General features: G+C 43.7%; 1 protein-coding gene across 1 annotated transcript; it reads right to left on the bottom strand.

Annotated features, from left to right (window-relative positions):
• Nucleotides 1-315: 315 nt before the first annotated feature.
• LOC145807216 (uncharacterized) lies at nucleotides 316-2,664 on the bottom strand. The gene is made up of 3 exons (XM_082905160.1): nucleotides 1,608-2,664; nucleotides 1,294-1,502; nucleotides 316-936 (listed from the first exon to the last, which is right to left on the bottom strand). The coding sequence occupies exons 1-3, from the start codon at nucleotides 2,662-2,664 to the stop codon at nucleotides 316-318; spliced, it is 1,887 nt and encodes a 628-aa protein (XP_082761286.1).
• Nucleotides 2,665-17,283: the final 14,619 nt, after the last annotated feature.

Below are 17,283 nucleotides of genomic sequence, written 5' to 3'. Positions count from 1 at the left end.
CATACCTTCTTTAGAATGTCATCCTCCATTTGATGTGACTTGATCTCTTCAAGTAAAGTCGGTTGAGCCATTACCGCTGCTAGTACTGTTTCCTGTCCATGTATCTTAAACTCCATACTCATTTTATCCAGTTCATTTACCAATTCCCTTTGCTCCGTAAACAGGTTGGCCAAATCTCCCATATTCTTCCGACTAAGAGCATCTGCAACCGTGTTGGCCTTACCAGGATGATAATGGATCTGTAAATCATAGTCTTTAATTAACTCTAACCACCGATGCTGCCGCATGTTCAATTCCTTTTGGGTAAAAAGGTACTTAAGGCTTTTTGTGGTCAGTGTAAACTTCACAGGTAGTACCATACAAATAGTGCCGCCATATCTTTAAAGCAAAAACCACCGCCGCGAGTTCAAGATCATGCGTGGGATAATTCTTTTCATGGGGCTTAAGCTGTCGTGAAGCATAGGCAATGACCCTTCCACCTTGCATAAGCACACATCCTAATCCCTTATGGGACGCATCACTGTAAATTACAAACCCTTCGGTGCCAGACGGTAAAGCCAGAACTGGAGCTGTGGTTAATTTCATCTTCAATTCCTGGAAAGCAGATTCCCGCTCTTTCGACCATTCAAATATAACTCCCTTTCGAGTCAATTGTGTAAGTGGTCCAGCAATTTTAGAAAAATCTTGAACGAATCTCCTGTAATAACCAGCTAACCCCATAAAGCTACGTACTTCAGCCACATTAGTAGGAGTTGGCCATTTCACAATCGCCTCAATTTTGTGTGGATCAACAGAAACTCCATCCTTTGTGATAATATGCCCCAGAAACGCCACCTCGAGTAGCCAGAATTCACATTTCTTAAGCTTTGCGTACAATTTCCTTTCCCTGAGGGTTTGAAGAACTAAGCGAAGATGGGTTTCATGAGCTTCCACATTCTTTGAATAAATGAGGATATCATCAATAAAGACCACCACAAATTCATCCAGATAGGACTTAAAAACGCGGTTCATCAAATCCATAAAGGCTGCTGGGGCATTAGTAACTCCAAAGGGCATGACCAAAAATTCATAGTGACCGTACCGGGTTCGAAAGGCTATCTTCTCAACATCTTCAGCCTTGACTTTTAATTGATGGTATCCAGACCGTAGATCAATCTTAGAAAATACCTATGCCCCTTGAAGCTGATCAAATAGGTCATCGATTCTTGGTAACGGAAACTTATTCTTAATTGTGACCTTGTTAAGCTCTCTGTAATCAATGCAAAGTCGGAGTGTTCCATCCTTCTTCTTTACGAACAAAACTGGTGCACCCCACGGAGATACACTCGGACGGATAAATCCTTTGTCCAGTAAATCTTGCAACTGTATTTTCAATTCCTTCATCTCAACTGGTGACATTCTATACGGAGTCTTAGAAATGGGTTGAGTTCCGGGTGCTACTTCAATTGTAAACTCAATTTCACGGTCTATTAACTGCCCTGGTAACTCTTCTGGAAAAATATCTGGAAATTCACAGACAACTGGGATCACGTCAGTATTCCCATTCACCACTTGCCCCTCTAGAACACTGCATAAATACCCCTAACACCCTTTCTGAATTAATTTACAAGCCCTTGCTGCGGAAATTAAATAAGGTGGAGAAGTCACTCCATGTCCCTGAAAAGTAGACTCTGATTGTCCCGAATGGTGGAAACTGATTTGTTTAGTCAAACAATCTATAGTTGCACCATATTCACCTAACCAGTCCATTCCCAGAATAATATCAAAATAGGCCATATCAAGAGGTAACAGATTGGCATACACCCGGATATCCCCAAGTTGAAGTTCACAAGCAGCATATACAGAAGTACAAATCATAGGGCCTCCCAAAGGTGAAGATACACACAACATATAAGACAGTTTTTCTTCAGTTTTATCTAAATTAGGAGCAAAAAGTTTCGACACAAAAGAGTGGGTGGAGCCAGAATCAAATAATACATGAGCGAAATGACCGTGAACGATAAATGTACCTGATACCACTGTTGCCGCATTGTGCACATCTCCCGAAACCAATGCGAACACCCTGCCTTGTCTCGCAGTGTCTTTATTATTAGTAGGTTTAGCAGTTGTCTTGGCGTTGGAAGTCGGTGCAGACCCCGCTGAACTTGTAGTGGTTCTATTATTACTTTGTTGATTCCTTTGAGGACAATCCTTGATCATATGACCCGTCTTACCACACTGAAAACAGGCTCCAGACTTCCGATAGCACGTTCCACGATGCTTCTTCCCACATTCCAGACAAGTCGGCATTGAATCCTGACTAGGGGTAGAAGTATTTGAACTCCCTAAAGTCTGCTTCTTGTTGGGTGGAGTAAATGATCCCTTCGACCATTGAGTATTTTGCCTCTTCCCTTTCCATTCTGAAATTCGGCTCTGAGTAGCGAGATTTCCTTCTGCTATAACGGCTCTCTCCAACACATCAACGTAAGTAGGTAGCTTCAACATGTTGACCTTATCCAGGATAGCACTTCGTAATCCCCCTTCAAATTTGCGCGCCTTCTTATAATCCGTATCCACCATATGGGGTGCAAACCGAGCTAATTCTGCAAATTGGGCTTCGTATTCCGCAACTGTTTTGTTCCCTTGCCTAAGAGTTTCGAACTCTGTTACCTTCTTGTCCCGCATGCTTTGAGGCAAGTACTTGTCATAAAACAATTCTAAGAATCTGTCCCAAGTCAACCCTTGATGTACGGTTCTTGTAAGCATCCATCATCTGCGTGCCTCATCCTCAAGAGTAAAGGCAGCCAATTGCACCTTCTGAACTTCTGTGCAGGGAAAGACTTCAAATAGCTTCTCTATTCCCAACACCCATGCTTCGGCTTTCATTGGTTCTATTCCTCCTTTGAAGGATGGTGGTTTCATCTTTTTAAACTCCTTAGTAAGGGTGATAGTCCGGTCTTCAGCATGGAAATCTTGTACTGCCGGTGGAGGTATCGGTGGTGGGGGTGGTTGTTGTGGCTGTTGCTGTTGTTGCCGTAAGGTCTCCGCCATTTCCATAATCATTCTCTCCATTCTATCCAGCCGTGCAGAAGTAGCATCTTCTATATCTTCTGTCCTTGTTCTCACCATTGCCTACACAATAATCATTTATACATAATAGACATATTTCAAAAGTGCTAACATTATCATAGTAGACTTATCGTTGCCATCGCTTTTTCATATACTTTCAGAATGTCATGCAAGATGCCTAAAGCTTTTCTAGACACCCTAAAGCTCAATGGACCCGTGTGTGAGATAGCAACTCGTGCTCTGATACCACTTGTCACACCCCCAACTTGCCCCTAAAAGTTCGGGCATGACTCATTCAGAAACAGACAGATAATCTGGTATATATATATATATCATATGGGGCCTTGACGGAAGCACAAAACATACAAGAATACAAAATTAAACAAATCCCATTGAGCTATTTCTAACAAGCCAGGATCTCATACACTACATGCACCATAAGAGGTTGATAGAATCCAAAAATATTTCTTGTTAGTACATATATACAAATACATAAACAGACCCAGCCCTGTAGTCAGGCATGCAACAAAACTATTGGAGTTATATACAATCAACCTTGGAAGGGTAGCCAAGAAAAAGCCAATTATCTTAGTAAACTTCACAAAATGGGTGGCCTTGAGAGTGCTTGGATACACGAAGGTTGTCAAAAGGAACCGGGCATCATAGGTTAGGATTGACCACCTGGTTGGTTGCCTACAGAAACAGACATAACAGAGGGTGAGCCAGGCTCAGTGAATAGTAATACATAATGAAGCAATGCTCAACTTGAAACATGGCATATATCAATATATGTGTAAATGCAGAGGTTACAAAGTTAGCCTGATTCTGTATTCATCTTATAACGGCCTTAGGCCCAATCTTGATCATAAAAGCTTGATATATCACATTCTTAATTCATAACGGCTTGAAGCCCTTAAACATGGTGGCATAATGCCCTTGAACATATTGGCACAAGGCCCTTAAACATATGGCACTAAGGCCCTTGAAACGTGTGGCACAAGGCCCTTGTAACTTGTTGGCATTGAAGCCCTTGAAGGTGGCTTTAAGCCCTTGAAACCATACTTATACGAACTCAAGAGGTGTCTCACACGGATTCTAGAGGTGGCTCATGTCGTAGCACTTAGTTCCGTGTAGCACTTTGTTTCATATCATAATAGCTTATATTACGTGGCTGTAGGCCCAGAGTCTTATCGAATAAAGGTATCTTATCTTTCCCATTTCATTCTTTACATACTTAGAACATACTTGAGCACTAACATACATACTTGAAACATTAATCATAGTTGCGTACTTGAGACATTAACATAATCGCATAAACGAAATGCTAATGAAAATCATTAGCCACATGTAAAGGAGATAATGATACTACTACTCACAGTGTTGCGATGATGTGCTTGTTCTTCCCGGAGTGTGCTCTGCACACATTCAACCTTATACAATTTAGTTCCTTTCCATATTAGATCACTTTCTGTTTCGTTTTACTTCAAAGGAAGTTACACATATTAAAAGATATCAAATACATATTCTGACAACATTGGAGGGTTCTACACGCAAAACGGAGCAAACAGTATTTTTCAGCATGAGCCGCACGTGCGGCTGTGAGCCCCGTACGTGCGGCAGTTGGCCCCGCACGTGCGGCCCTGAGGTCCCGCACGTGCCTTTTTAGCAGAACAAAAGCCCCAAAATTTGCCCTTCTCCCGCACGTGCGGCCACAACCCCCGCACGTGCGGCAGCTCTTCCCGCACGTGCGGCCGTGACTCCCGCACGTGCGGCGATTCTGCACTTCAGTCCGAAATTTGCTAAAAAATTCCATTCTTTTAGGAGTGTATTCAAGACTCTAAAATAGATCTTTTCATTATTAAATCATGGTTCAAAAAGCATGAAATTCAATGTACAATATACAACATTTTCTAGCATGAATTAAATCCATGCACACAACTCAATTCAATGGGCCAAAAGTTGAAATTCATAAACACTCTTCCATATCTTGAGGTTCTTAGCTTCTCATGCACATGACATAACATGGATACACAAAATCATGTTCTACTCTTAAGTTCAAAGTAAAAAGAGAAAATATAACTTCTCCATATTCAATTTTAATTGAATCAAACAACCAAGGAATATGGAATCATAATTCCAACCCCCAAGTGACATGATTAAAAGGGTATTTCATACATCCTAAGAAGAGTTATGGGAGTCAATTGAGACAATCTTATACATACCTTGTGCTTAATCTTCCACAAATCCCCAACCTTTGATGATCTTCTTCCTCTACCCTTCAATTTCTCTCACTCCTCACCCTCCCTTAGGAGAAATGTGATTCTCAAGTCTTATGAGTCATAAGACTCTTATAAACATATACATATACATAGAAAACTTGAATAGGGACAAAAATGAATCGTTTAAGCATCCCCAAATTGAAATTTCACAGAAGTGCTTAATATGACCTAAAAATTATGCTGATTATATATGTGAAATCAATTCCAGATAATTAAGCCTCTAAGGCTTCCAATTTCTGATCTAAGCATTCTCATGTAACAGATACTTTTCTTTTTGAACAGATAGACATCTTTAATCATATGGTTTACTTACTTAATTTAGATTTCCCATAGGATTCTACAATAAGCATTCAAAATCACAAAATAGGATCCGAAAATATAACAAAGAACATGTACGAGGGTCGGGTTATTACAGACTGCATCCTCCATACACGTGTATGGAGGATTGGCAACCTTGTTTTGGCTTCTTAAAGAAGCTTGGCCTTTTGCTCTAAGCTTCTAAGAGAAGCTTGACCCTTTTTAGCTTCTTGAAGAAGCTTGACCCTTTGGCTCTAGCTTCCTCAATAAGCTTGACCCTTTCTGCTATAGCTTCCTCAAGAAGCTTGGACCTTTGCACAAACTTCTTGAAGAAGCTTGGACCTTTGTTCCTCTATAAGAGAAACACTCTCCCTCATTTGCAAAGGTTTAGATTTTGTTAGAAGGCATACATATATCTATCTCCATATATCTCTCTATTTGGTGTTCAAAAGCCCCTTGTTCTTGCACCATTGCATATCACCTCTTAGCCTAACACCTCCTACATCAACCTAAGCACCTTGGAGCTGGTTTTTAGAGGTTGAAGGTGTGCTATTTTGGTCCAGAAGCTACTGGCCTCTTTGGCTACAAGGGTAACATTCTATTTCCCTCTTTTTATCATTGTTTTGCGTCATAACTTAGCTCTATTTGCAAGCATTTTTGGGCTTTTTCATAAACTGAAAAAAGTTTTATTTTGAGGTCCTTAACATGGTTTCTTAAGGCCATTTTTCTGTTGGGGGTCATCTACCCCCTTGCATGCTTCATTTTCCTTTGTTTTGAGCCATGCATTAGGGCCTTTGTGTTGAGCTTTGTTGGCCCTTTTGACCACTGAAATCTAGCAGATTTTCAGTGGTCATCATGTGTTTTTGAGTATCAAAATCAGAGAGGGGTGACCCTCTCACCCCTTGTCTTGTTTACTAGCATTTTTGGCCTTACAAAGAACCCCTTATTTGCATGTTTCAAAGCCATATTTCAGGCCTTTTTTGGTGGGTTTTGTGATCTGCATAACCTCGGTCCAGAGGTGGCTTTGCCATTTTGGGTGTCCATCTTGCATGTGTAGAACAACCCTCTTTATAGCCTATCAAAGAAGCCTGTCATTCTTGCATGCATGGACCATATTTCACTGGGTTTTTGGGGTTTATTTGGCATGTCATACCTCTGAATTGTTCTGGTTTGGTAGCCACTTTATTGCCTCACATACTTGTAGTGCAAATCCCCTGTACTAGCGTGCATTGCATGCTATTTTGGTCTATGATTCTAGCACTTTTTGGCCATGCCTTAAACTGATTTTGTGCATGTTTTGGACTTCCTTAGATCTGTTTTTATGCCTCATGGTCAAATAATGCATGCTATGCATGGTTGTAGTTCAATATCCATGCCTAGCCTTAAGTTTTCTAGCCTCTTGCATGCTTGAATAGAGGTGTTTGCATGTCTTGGCATCTTTGTGCATGTTATTTCAGACCTCATACTTGTGTCATGTTCCCATGTTTTCCACTCCTTAAGTGCATTTGAGAGTTGTGCTTGTTTGCCTCGTTTTTGGACCAGTGCATGAGCTTCATTTCTATGCATGTTGAGCCATCATTTTTGGCCATTTTCCCGCTGTCTTGGACCTGCCTAGGGTCTGTTTGGGGTTGATTTTTCCATTTGTGCATTGCTTTGTGTACCTCTAGTGTAATCCACTTCACTAGTTTCGGTATTCGGGCCATCTAGCATGCATTGTGTGAAGTGTTTGCATGATTCGGGACCATTGTGCATCATGTTTCAGAGCTGGAAAATGTGTATTTGTATGCCATATTTCATCCCTTGCCATGCTTTGATAAAGTTGCATTTGGTGCCTTAGGATCGGCCCCTTGCATTGGTACATATTTGCATGTGTTTTGTTGCCTAATTCCATCATGTTTGGCCACTGATTTGAGTGTGGCTGAGGTCCACTCATATTGCTTTAACTCCATCTTGCATTGTGTATGCCATATTATGTCATGTGCATTGAGTATGCCATTGATAGTTCATAGCATTGCGCATGCTAGTTGCACCTATGCATATCACTCCTTGCATGTTTGCGTGTCTCAGTTGCATTTCGTTTAGGATTGCATGCTAGTTCTTGCATTGTGTTTGCATGCCATGCCATTCTAGTTGTTGCATAGTGTTTGGAGTAGGGTTTAGCCCAATCACGGGAAACGAGGGACGTTTCGTACTCAAAGTGATGAAACGTGCTTCAATTCCCGGTCGCCGACACTCTTGACTATCCATGATAGAGTTGTTGGCTTAAGGTGTCCATTTGTGCATTCATTTCACATTGAGTCGTGCAATTCGACTCCTCGGCCATCATGCATCGAGATGCATGATTGATGGCACGAGGATCGAGGACTACACTCCTTGGAGCTTGTGCAATGATGGGGAGAGTGGTCATGCACACATTTGTTGAAAATACCATGCTATGCCTCTCTCTTGCTTTGTGTTGCAGAAAGCCAAGAACAGGAGGCAGAAACTGGTCGGCCGACCACCTCTTTTGGTCTCCACCACAAAGGGTGGTTGGCAGGTGGTCTTCCATGCCATTGGCTGGTCAGCAGCCCTCCCACAACTTCCCAGAGTGGATTTTCAGCCTCTTGGAGCTTCGTGCAAGTTTCTGAAATCAATTGCACACAAAGGCGAGACGAGGCATCACGATGGATTTCCCGACGAGGCGACTCGAACATGCATGCATCCATTGTCATCCAAAACAGAGCTGAGGCAGTCACATTCATTTAGTTTACATGCTTACTTAGCTAGTTTGTTAATTAGTTAATGTCGTGTAATAATTAGTTGTAGTTCATTATTCATTTGGTTTTGTATTATTCGGACCTTCTGCAAGAGGGCAATGTTGTAATAAGTGTGCGTGTGTGTGATGCATGTCTTCCAACCCCACGTCTTTCTCCTTTTTATTTACTAGCTTATGATGTTTAGTTTTAGGGCACGTTTCAATTAGCATACTTATGCTTGTATGTTTGCATCCATTCATCTGTCTTGCATGCACCGGGCTCGGCGCATCATGCTAACTGCATTGTATTTCAATTCCAAGTTGAATACATGTATCGACTGTTGCATCTCATATGCCATCTTAGAATAGCCGAGCCTATCATAGTTGCATTTTTGCATGTGTTGCACTAGGAAATCTTAGTATAGTTAGGACTCATGCATGTTTTCTAATTAGCTTCTTTCTTTGGCTTGGAGTACTCGGTAAGTGTTTATGCTTTAGTATCCTTGCATGTGTGTGAGTGACTGCCGTGATAGCACGCTTGCCATGAGGCTATGTGCTTATGTGATATAACTGCCTGAATGCCTGTGGGTGAAGGTTGGGTTGCTTCAATTGGAATAATTCATCGAAACCCATGTTTTAGCCTACTTGAGAGTAGCAAACTTCAATCCATTTTCAAAACAAACGGATACGCGATGCTTTGTTCCAAATTAGGCAATCCAGTCTATACTTGTATGCTGTGCGCATCACATAGTAATTCTAGGCTAATAAACCGAAATAAGAACGCATGTGTTTTCAAAAACTCGATATCATGCTTAGTAGTGGCCGATCTTTGATCGGGCGAGCGAAGTTGCTCATGAAATGACCTTCCCCAATCGTACCCAAGTTCCTGAGCCAAGGCAACTTTGGTGATGACGGACATGTGGCCTTAGGCATGAGTCAGGGTTCCTAAATTCCCCCAAAATAAAATATTTAGGTGGCGACTCTGTATCTACCAAAGCAGTCCATGTTTGGCACTTCTTTCAAAAAATCAGTTTTTCAAAACGATTTGCCAGATTTGGACTCTTTGATCATTCATCGGTCTTGCATTGCACTCTGCGAGATTAGATACAGGACCGTGACATTGAGTCCTAAACTGTAGTGAGCCTAATGAACAAAATGGGATTCCCTCTCGGGACGTTCGGGGATGTCTACAGCAAGAAAGCACGATGCACATGACAGTGCGAGTACGTCCAAACACGGCACGCAGTGGAGAAAGGTTGCGCAAGAAAGCGCGATGCACATGATAGCGCGAGTATGTCCAAACGTGGCATGCGAGTGCAGAAAGGTTGCGCAAGAAAGCACGATGCACATGACAGTGCGAGTACATCCAAACGCAGCACGCGAGTGGAGATAGGTTGCACAAGGAAGCGCGATGCACATGACAGTGCCAGTACATCTAAACGCGGCACGCGAGTGGAGAAAGGTTGCGCAAGAAAGCGCGATGCACATGACAGTGCGAGTATGTCCAAACGCAGTACACGAGTGGAGAAAGGTTGCGCAAGAAAGCGCGATGCACATGACAATGCGAGTATGTCCAAACGCGGCACGCGAGTGGAGAAAGGTTGGCAGTCAAACTTAACCGGAACTCCTCTTGAATGAACCGTACATACAATATCGTGCCTGCACAAAAGCGAGATTTTGACAGATACAATATAGTAGAAACACATGTAGGTAAAATGCACAAAACAATGCAAGTGAAAAGGTGGCATGACAATGCAAGTGAAGAGGTGCATAGCAATCCAAGTGAAAAGTGCATGACAACGCAAGTGAAGAGGTGCATAACAATGCAGGTAACGTGCGTGACAACGCAAGTGAAACGTGCATAACAATGCGAGTGAGTGTGCATAACAATGCAACGGGGGTGCGCGACAACGCAAGGGGTGTAAGATATAATGTATGCTCCATGCAACATTATGATGTACATATTCAATGTAAGCATGTTAAAGGCATGTTCTTCACAATGTTGAGATACAATTTCAAAACGAGATGAGGCATGCTCAATGTAAGAGTGAAAAGGCGTATAACAAATGCGCACTTTGCAAACATGACAAAACACTGTAATGCGACATATTCAAAAGCAGTTTTTGAATCTTGCAATATACAAAAGGATACGGAAAAGGATACACCTCGTGCGTATCGAGTGCCGCGCACGGAAGACACGGTTCGGGGTCACCACGGAGGCCGCTCAAGCTTCAAAAGTGTATTTTCTTGCACTTTCTTGAGATATGAGGGCACAAATCAGCAGAAAAACCCAAAACAAGGATATTGGAGGTTCATCGGCCACAAGAGGGATCCATCGGTTAGGCATCCGGCATCAAACAAGCTTATCGGCCAACAATTTAGCCGATCGGCTAACAAATTGGCCGATCGGCCAAAAGTGGCAGAGCCTGGGCAGTTTTGCCCATTCACCTCGGGTCTTTAAGTATAGGGTTTCAAACCCTATTTCCTCACTTCTCCCTAGCCGAAATTCATTCTCCTCTCTCTCTAGGTTGTTTTCCATCCTTCGATCCGAGCTTTTCCCCCGTTTTCAAGCCTCCCACAACGTTCGATTCGCACAACCTTCGTTATTCTCAACGTTTTGAACTGATTGAAATGTGAGTTCGGTGTTCCTTTCTTGATTTCCATCACTTGGGGTTTGTTTCCCCCGAGTTTCCCTTGGTTTCCGTGCCTTCTTCCGCACTTCGACCTTTTCTTCCATCTTTTACCCCTCAGGGTTGACTTTTGGCATTCTTGCCCATTTTCCATACCTTCGCCCATTTTCTCACTCTCCTCGAGATGGCGAACGATATTCCACAGGGTGGGGCTCCTCCGGGGATGGAGATGGATCCCGAGTTCGAGCTCTTGCTGCTAAGTGTTCGTCCTTTCGACCTGGCGACGTACGAGCCCGAGGTACATGTGTTGCCTCCTGACAGTATTTGCTAGTTCAGGAGCTTCCCGCGAGGTGCGCCAGTGGAGCTCCTACTACGCGAGCCGGAGTCACACTTATCTTATGGCGCTGCTGAGGTACACTCTTCTCTTTTACTTTCTGCGATGTAGATCACATCTCTCGAATAGCCAATACTGTTCTTTATCTGATTAACCCAGACATACTTGTACACCGCATGCTTAGTTCACCCTGAGCACATTCATACATGATATCTGTGTCAAATCAAACATATGCATACACACTGCATTTTTATCAATTTTGAACACATTCAAACACTGTATTCCTGACACTGCTTCATATCTGTTTGTCTTCAAACATAGGGAGATTCCCATGCCTTCCAGGGTTTTGGGAATACCGTTGTTCGAGATTGGTACATGGAGCTACCTGATGAGGTCCGCCACATCGTCGATCAGGCCAGTTTTGGCATATTCTGAATGGGACTCTCGCGCCTCACTGTGAGTCGGTCTCTCCTAGGCACGCTAGTGGAGAGGTGGTGGGACATCACCGATTCCTTCCACCTTTCTACGGCAGGGGAGATAACGATGACTCCCTTCGACTTCTCCATGCTCACTGGCATCGGAGTAGGGGGTGATCTGATCCCTTTTGACACTGACATGGGCGAGTGGGATGTTGCCCAGATCTTCTAACTTGGCACTCGCCCACCTCTCTCCCGGCCAGGGTTTGTGAGATATTCATGGTTCGAGGACCAGTTCAAGGGACAGACGCCGACGACCCGGGAGGAGGTCGAGCATTATGCCCGAGGGTTCCTTATGTTTATGCTGGGCACTACTCTCTTCGCCGACCGGGCGAACACAGTTGGCCTTTATCTGTTGAGCGCACTAGTGGACGTGACCTAGATCCGACGCTATGACTGAGGTGGCGCAGGATTGGCCACACTGTACGGGTACATGAGCTCCTCATCTCGCTGGAGCGGGTATCTGCTAGGACGCTACTGGCGAGCCTGGGAGGTACCTTTTTCCCTTCTATTTTTACAACTCTGCTTTACACTATCTATACACCACACACACCGCATATACGTAATCCGCTTTACACTGGCTGTACACAGCACACACTGCACAAGACACTTCACACACTACACAATACACTGCACATCATTCTCTGATTTCTACTTCATCTGTATTCTGCTTTACTGATAGACATACTCATTGTTGCCCTTTTACTTTCTGTTAGTTGTGGGTGTATGCCTACTTCCCGAGGATTGCACCAGAGCCGGAGGTGGAGATGCCCCTCATTGTTCCATATTCTCATAGATATAACGTGAGGTGCGAGCAGAGGCCACGAGAGTCTGTCTTGTTCTTCCGTAGATATTTTGACACCATAGCCGCAGCAGAGGTATTTCAAACCTTACAGTTCATCGGTATTCTTGCTTTATATTGCACTTTTAACAACAGATAACAAACTGCATATTCTGTCTTTTGCAGATCACCTGGTAGCCCTGGGCAGTGCTGCCTGACGCAGTGAGAGACTAGTACATGGGCGCTCGGGAGATTGCCCGATTCTGAGTTTTGCTGGAGGGTTCGGTCTGCCGAGCGTGGTACTTGGGAGAGCACTTCCTACGACAGACCCTCGGCTTGCCTGAGCAGATAGTCCCAAGGCCACCTCCCACCCATATGAGGCATACAAAGAGGTACACCACATAGGAGATGATCAATTTCACGATAGGTTGGGACGCTGACTTTTTCAGAGATGATGGCGACTACACCGACTTCATCCAGACTTATCACATGCCACCTCTGGCCAGTTCTCGCCGAGGTGAGAGAGAGAGACTTGCAGCCCCAGCAGGAAGAGTGGGAGCATCATGGGCAGCTCAGGCCTATGGCAGGAGGGGTTCTCGGAGGGGACGGAGAGCAGAGTGGCCAGACTTGCCCACCACTATGATATGCCGAGGACAGGGTGGGGAGACTTATCAGATACCCATCGCTCCTCCTCCGGCTGATCACGAGCTCGTCGGAGTTTGGGGCTCGACCCCAGTACATGCACTGCTTTTCATTCTGTACATTTATTTCATTTCAGTTGATATCCCGCAGATTACTAATTGCCTCAACACTTTTACAGGCTTCTATCGAGTACACTAGGCAGGCTCTGGAGCTGACGGCTTCGGTGATAGGGATGCTGCAGAGGAGTATAGACCTGCTGAGTATCTATCGTATCCCGGTAAGTTCTTTCAACCTCAGTGCCAGAACCTTGCATAATCTGTTCCATACTAATCTAATGCGTTACATTATCGATACGGCATTCGATACACCGCACTCACATACCACTCACAACACTGACACATTGTATCTCATAAACTGCTCACAGCATTCATACACTGCAATCATACACTACTCACGGCACTGGCACAGTGTATCTCATATACTGCATTTGGTACCATACTTAGCTTTGCATAGCGTAACTGTAGACACCCCATTTTTTACCGTCCTCAAGACTTGGACGTCACCGTTTGAACACTCGGTGATCATCCATGTCTGCGTTCGTCTTGAGTTCCCGGAGATCTCGACTTGCCCGCCTTGCCTCAGGATCTCTTGATTTGACTGCGTTGTGTCTGGTTTTGCACCAAACACTTGTGTTTTGCCTTGAAGGGGTAGGGAATGCCTTGTGAGGCATCCCCACACATCACTGGCCATGGCCAGAGGCCACCGGCAGGTATTTTGTTGCAATCGGCAATGTATACTGCCGGTCAGCACTATTTGTTGCCGGTCGGCAGTCCATTTTGTCAAAATGGCAATTTTGAGCAGCCGACTACTGTTCATCTGCTTTTGCAGATACTTTAATACAGCTATATGGCATTTTGTTCCCCTCCATACACGTGTATGGAGGGATGGCTTCCTTGTTAGCTTACCTTGTAAGCTTTACAAGATTGGCTCCTCTATAAGATGAGCCCTCCCCTCTTGGCTTAAGGTTAGACACTTTAGAGAGAAAAGTTGTGTGAGAGCTCTGGTTTTAGGTCTAGGGTTCCATACATGTTCTATCTCTATACCTCTCTCTCATTTGGCCTTTATGTGTGTTTAAGTGTGTTTGTGTCTTACTATTGCACACAAACACATAGTGTTACACCTTTTCTTGGTTCCTTGAAGAACCAGAGGTTGTTCTTGAAGTTCTTGGGTGGTTTTGAGCTTGAAGAACCAGCTGGTCCACCATTTTCGAAGAAAGTCTTCAAGGGTAAGAAACTTGCCTTTATATTCCCCATTTTTGCATTGTATTTTCACCTATCCTAGAACTGTTTTTGTTCTTAGTGTATAACATAAAAAATTTCTGTTTTTAAGCCCTCTAAATAGTTTGTTTAGAGTGTTTTGTGGTTTGGAGGTGTTTGACCCCTCTTAGGCCTTAAGAGGCCCCATTTTGTGCCATTTTGAGTGAGCTCCGGGACCTTGGTGTTTGGGCCTCCTCACCACTAAAATCTTGAGGGATTTCAGAGGTGAGGATGGTGCCTTGAGGTCCTAGGAAGGAGAGGGCCACCCCCTCTCCTTGTTGTCCTTGAAAAGGACCATTTTTGGCCTCTTGAGGGAGCACCTAGCTAAGCTTCATGTTGACCATACCTTGGCTGTTTTTTTATGCTTATTATGTCATAATATGCCTCTGTTTTTTATTGGTTTTGGTACACCATGCATGCTTAGCATACCTACCTTGTAATGCCATGTTTAGGCCTTAACATGCCTTAGGTTGTAAACCACTGTTCAAGCATGTTTTAGCTCTAGCTTTGTGAAGCTTTTGTGCTTATTTTGCTATGTTTGAGGTCTGTCCATAGTTGTTTGGGTCGGCTTTGCCATACATGATATGCCCCCTTTGCATTTTGGCTTGTTGGCCTTAAGTGTGTGAGTGTGTAGCATGCATTACTTGCCTTATGTTGATGGTTTGGGACCATTTGCCATGTTATTTCAGTCCCTTTAACATGCTTGTATGCTTGCCTTGGACACCTCTTTAATGCTTTGAAAGCTTGTGTAGCATGCTCCGTGTTTTGGCATTTGTGCATGCCTTTGAATTTAGGTCATTTGGATGCCATCTAAGTGATCTTTAGGCCTTGTCTTAACATGCCAAAATTCTGTTTTGAGTCATTTAGTTCATGCTATGTTTGGTCTTGCTAAGTGTAGTTCAATACTTCATTAGTTTGCTTTGGATGCTTGGGCCATTTGTTGCATGTTTAGCCTATCTTGCTTGCTTGGTTTGGCACCATGTTCTCGCATGATTTTCAAAGCTTAATGCATGTCATTTGTCCATGTTTGTACCCTCTTGAGTGTGCTTGAGAATTGCTCTTTAATGCTTAAGTGTCGGTCCTTGTGTGCATGCATGTTTGCATGTCATTTAGCCCTCATTTCATAGCACTTTGGCCACTGTTTTTGGGCCTAATTAGAGCTGCCCATATCATGCTCAAGTCTACCCTTTGTTTGTTTGCATGTTTGTCTCGCATACTTGCTTGCATAATTGCATGAATGCGTTGCATTGCCATGTCGCATCCTTAGCTCACATGCCTAGGATTGCATTCTACTTGCATGCATGCTTGGCCTCTTGAAATGTTTGTGATAGAGGTTGAGTCTCTTTGGTTTGTTGGTTTGCATTACACTTGACATCAAATGTGCATGCTTGGTCTCTTGGGCCATCACGCATTGAAATACGCGATTAGTGGTCCGAGAACCAAGATGCATGTCCCTTTGACTCATTCACATGATAAAGAACATGTTTGGTGCATATATGGCTTGAATTGTATTGTCATGCTCTACCTTGCCCTCTGCTGCTGTCAAACAGGTTCTGCAGGCATTCTCTGCCGGCCGACTTCATGGAGTGCCGACCGGCAATCCTCCCTCTGCCGATAGCTTCACCAACGGCCGGTGACCACATACCACTGCCGGTGACAATCCCATTCAGCCGGTGATATCTCCCAATGTCCAGGGAAGCAGTCCTGAGACTTTGGAAGTCTCCAGAGGAGTATATCAAGGAAAACAGAGGCAGCCTAGGCATGGCAGTGCACTTCCGAGCAGGACCGAGCACGCATTGCATTAGGCTCTCTTCTCGAGGCGGTTTACTGTTTTTCCTAGCTTAGTTAGTTTGTTAACTAATTAGCTAATTTGTAATAATTAATCAGCTCGCGAGTTAGTTAATTTATAATATTTATTCGGTCCCTCCGAGCGAGGGCGAATCTGTAATAAGTGTGGGTGCGTGTGTGTGCATGTCTTCTAATCCCCACTTCTTTCTTCCCTTTTACCTACCTGCTTTGATGGTTAGTAATAGGTCATGTTTAAATTAGCATACCTTATGCTATGCATGCGTGCATTCATGCATTTGTCTTGCATGCACCGGGCTCGGTACATCACGCTAACTGCATTTGTACTTCAATTCCAAATTGAATACGTGCATCAACTGATTGCATTTCGCATGCCATGCTTAGGTTAGCCGGGCCTATTCTAATTGCATTCTGTACGTGTTGCATTAGTCAAATTGACATGAACTAGGACCATGCATGTTGGCTAACTAGTTCATTGTTTTGGCACGAAGTACGATGTAAGTATTTATGGTTTAGCATTTCGCATGAATGTGAATGTTAACATGACAGCATACTTACTATGTGGCTAGTTGCTTATGTGATAAACTATTTCAATGCCTATGGGTGAAGGTTGGATTGTCTGAGTTGGAAAAACTCGTTAAAATCCGTATTTTAGCCTACTTGTGAGTAGCAAATTCCAAAACATTTTCCAAAACAAACGGATATGCAATGCTTATTTCCAAATTAGGCAATCTAGTCTATACTTGTTTGCTGTGCGCATGACATAGTAATTCTAGGCTAACAACTGGAATAAGAACACATAACGTTTTCAAAAAAGGATATCACGGTTAATAGAGGCCGATCTTCGGATCGGGCGAGAGGGGGTGCTCATAGCTGACCTTCCCCAATCGTACCCAAGTTCCTGAGCCGAGGCAACTTTGGTGATGACGGACACGTGGCC

Source organism: Camellia sinensis, chromosome 14, assembly GCF_055761805.1.
Source record: "Camellia sinensis isolate YWXY chromosome 14, ASM5576180v1, whole genome shotgun sequence".
Taxonomy (NCBI): Eukaryota; Viridiplantae; Streptophyta; class Magnoliopsida; order Ericales; family Theaceae; genus Camellia; species Camellia sinensis.
Note: the sequence above shows the minus strand (reverse complement) of the source record. Positions and strands in the feature narration are given on the sequence as shown.

What these genes read in the sequence shown, in the direction of transcription:
- LOC145807216 (XM_082905160.1), bottom strand. Translation starts at nt 2,664, where the DNA reads ATGCGGGACAAGAAGGTAACAGAGTTCGAAACTCTTAGGCAAGGGAAC. An exon ending in AATTTCCGCAGCAAGGGCTT is followed by an intron (nt 1,503 to 1,607) that starts GTAAATTAATTC and finishes GTGAATTTCCAG; the next exon opens with ATATTTTTCCAGAAGAGTTA. An exon ending in GGGGTGCACCAGTTTTGTTC is followed by an intron (nt 937 to 1,293) that starts GTAAAGAAGAAG and finishes ATTTATTCAAAG; the next exon opens with AATGTGGAAGCTCATGAAAC.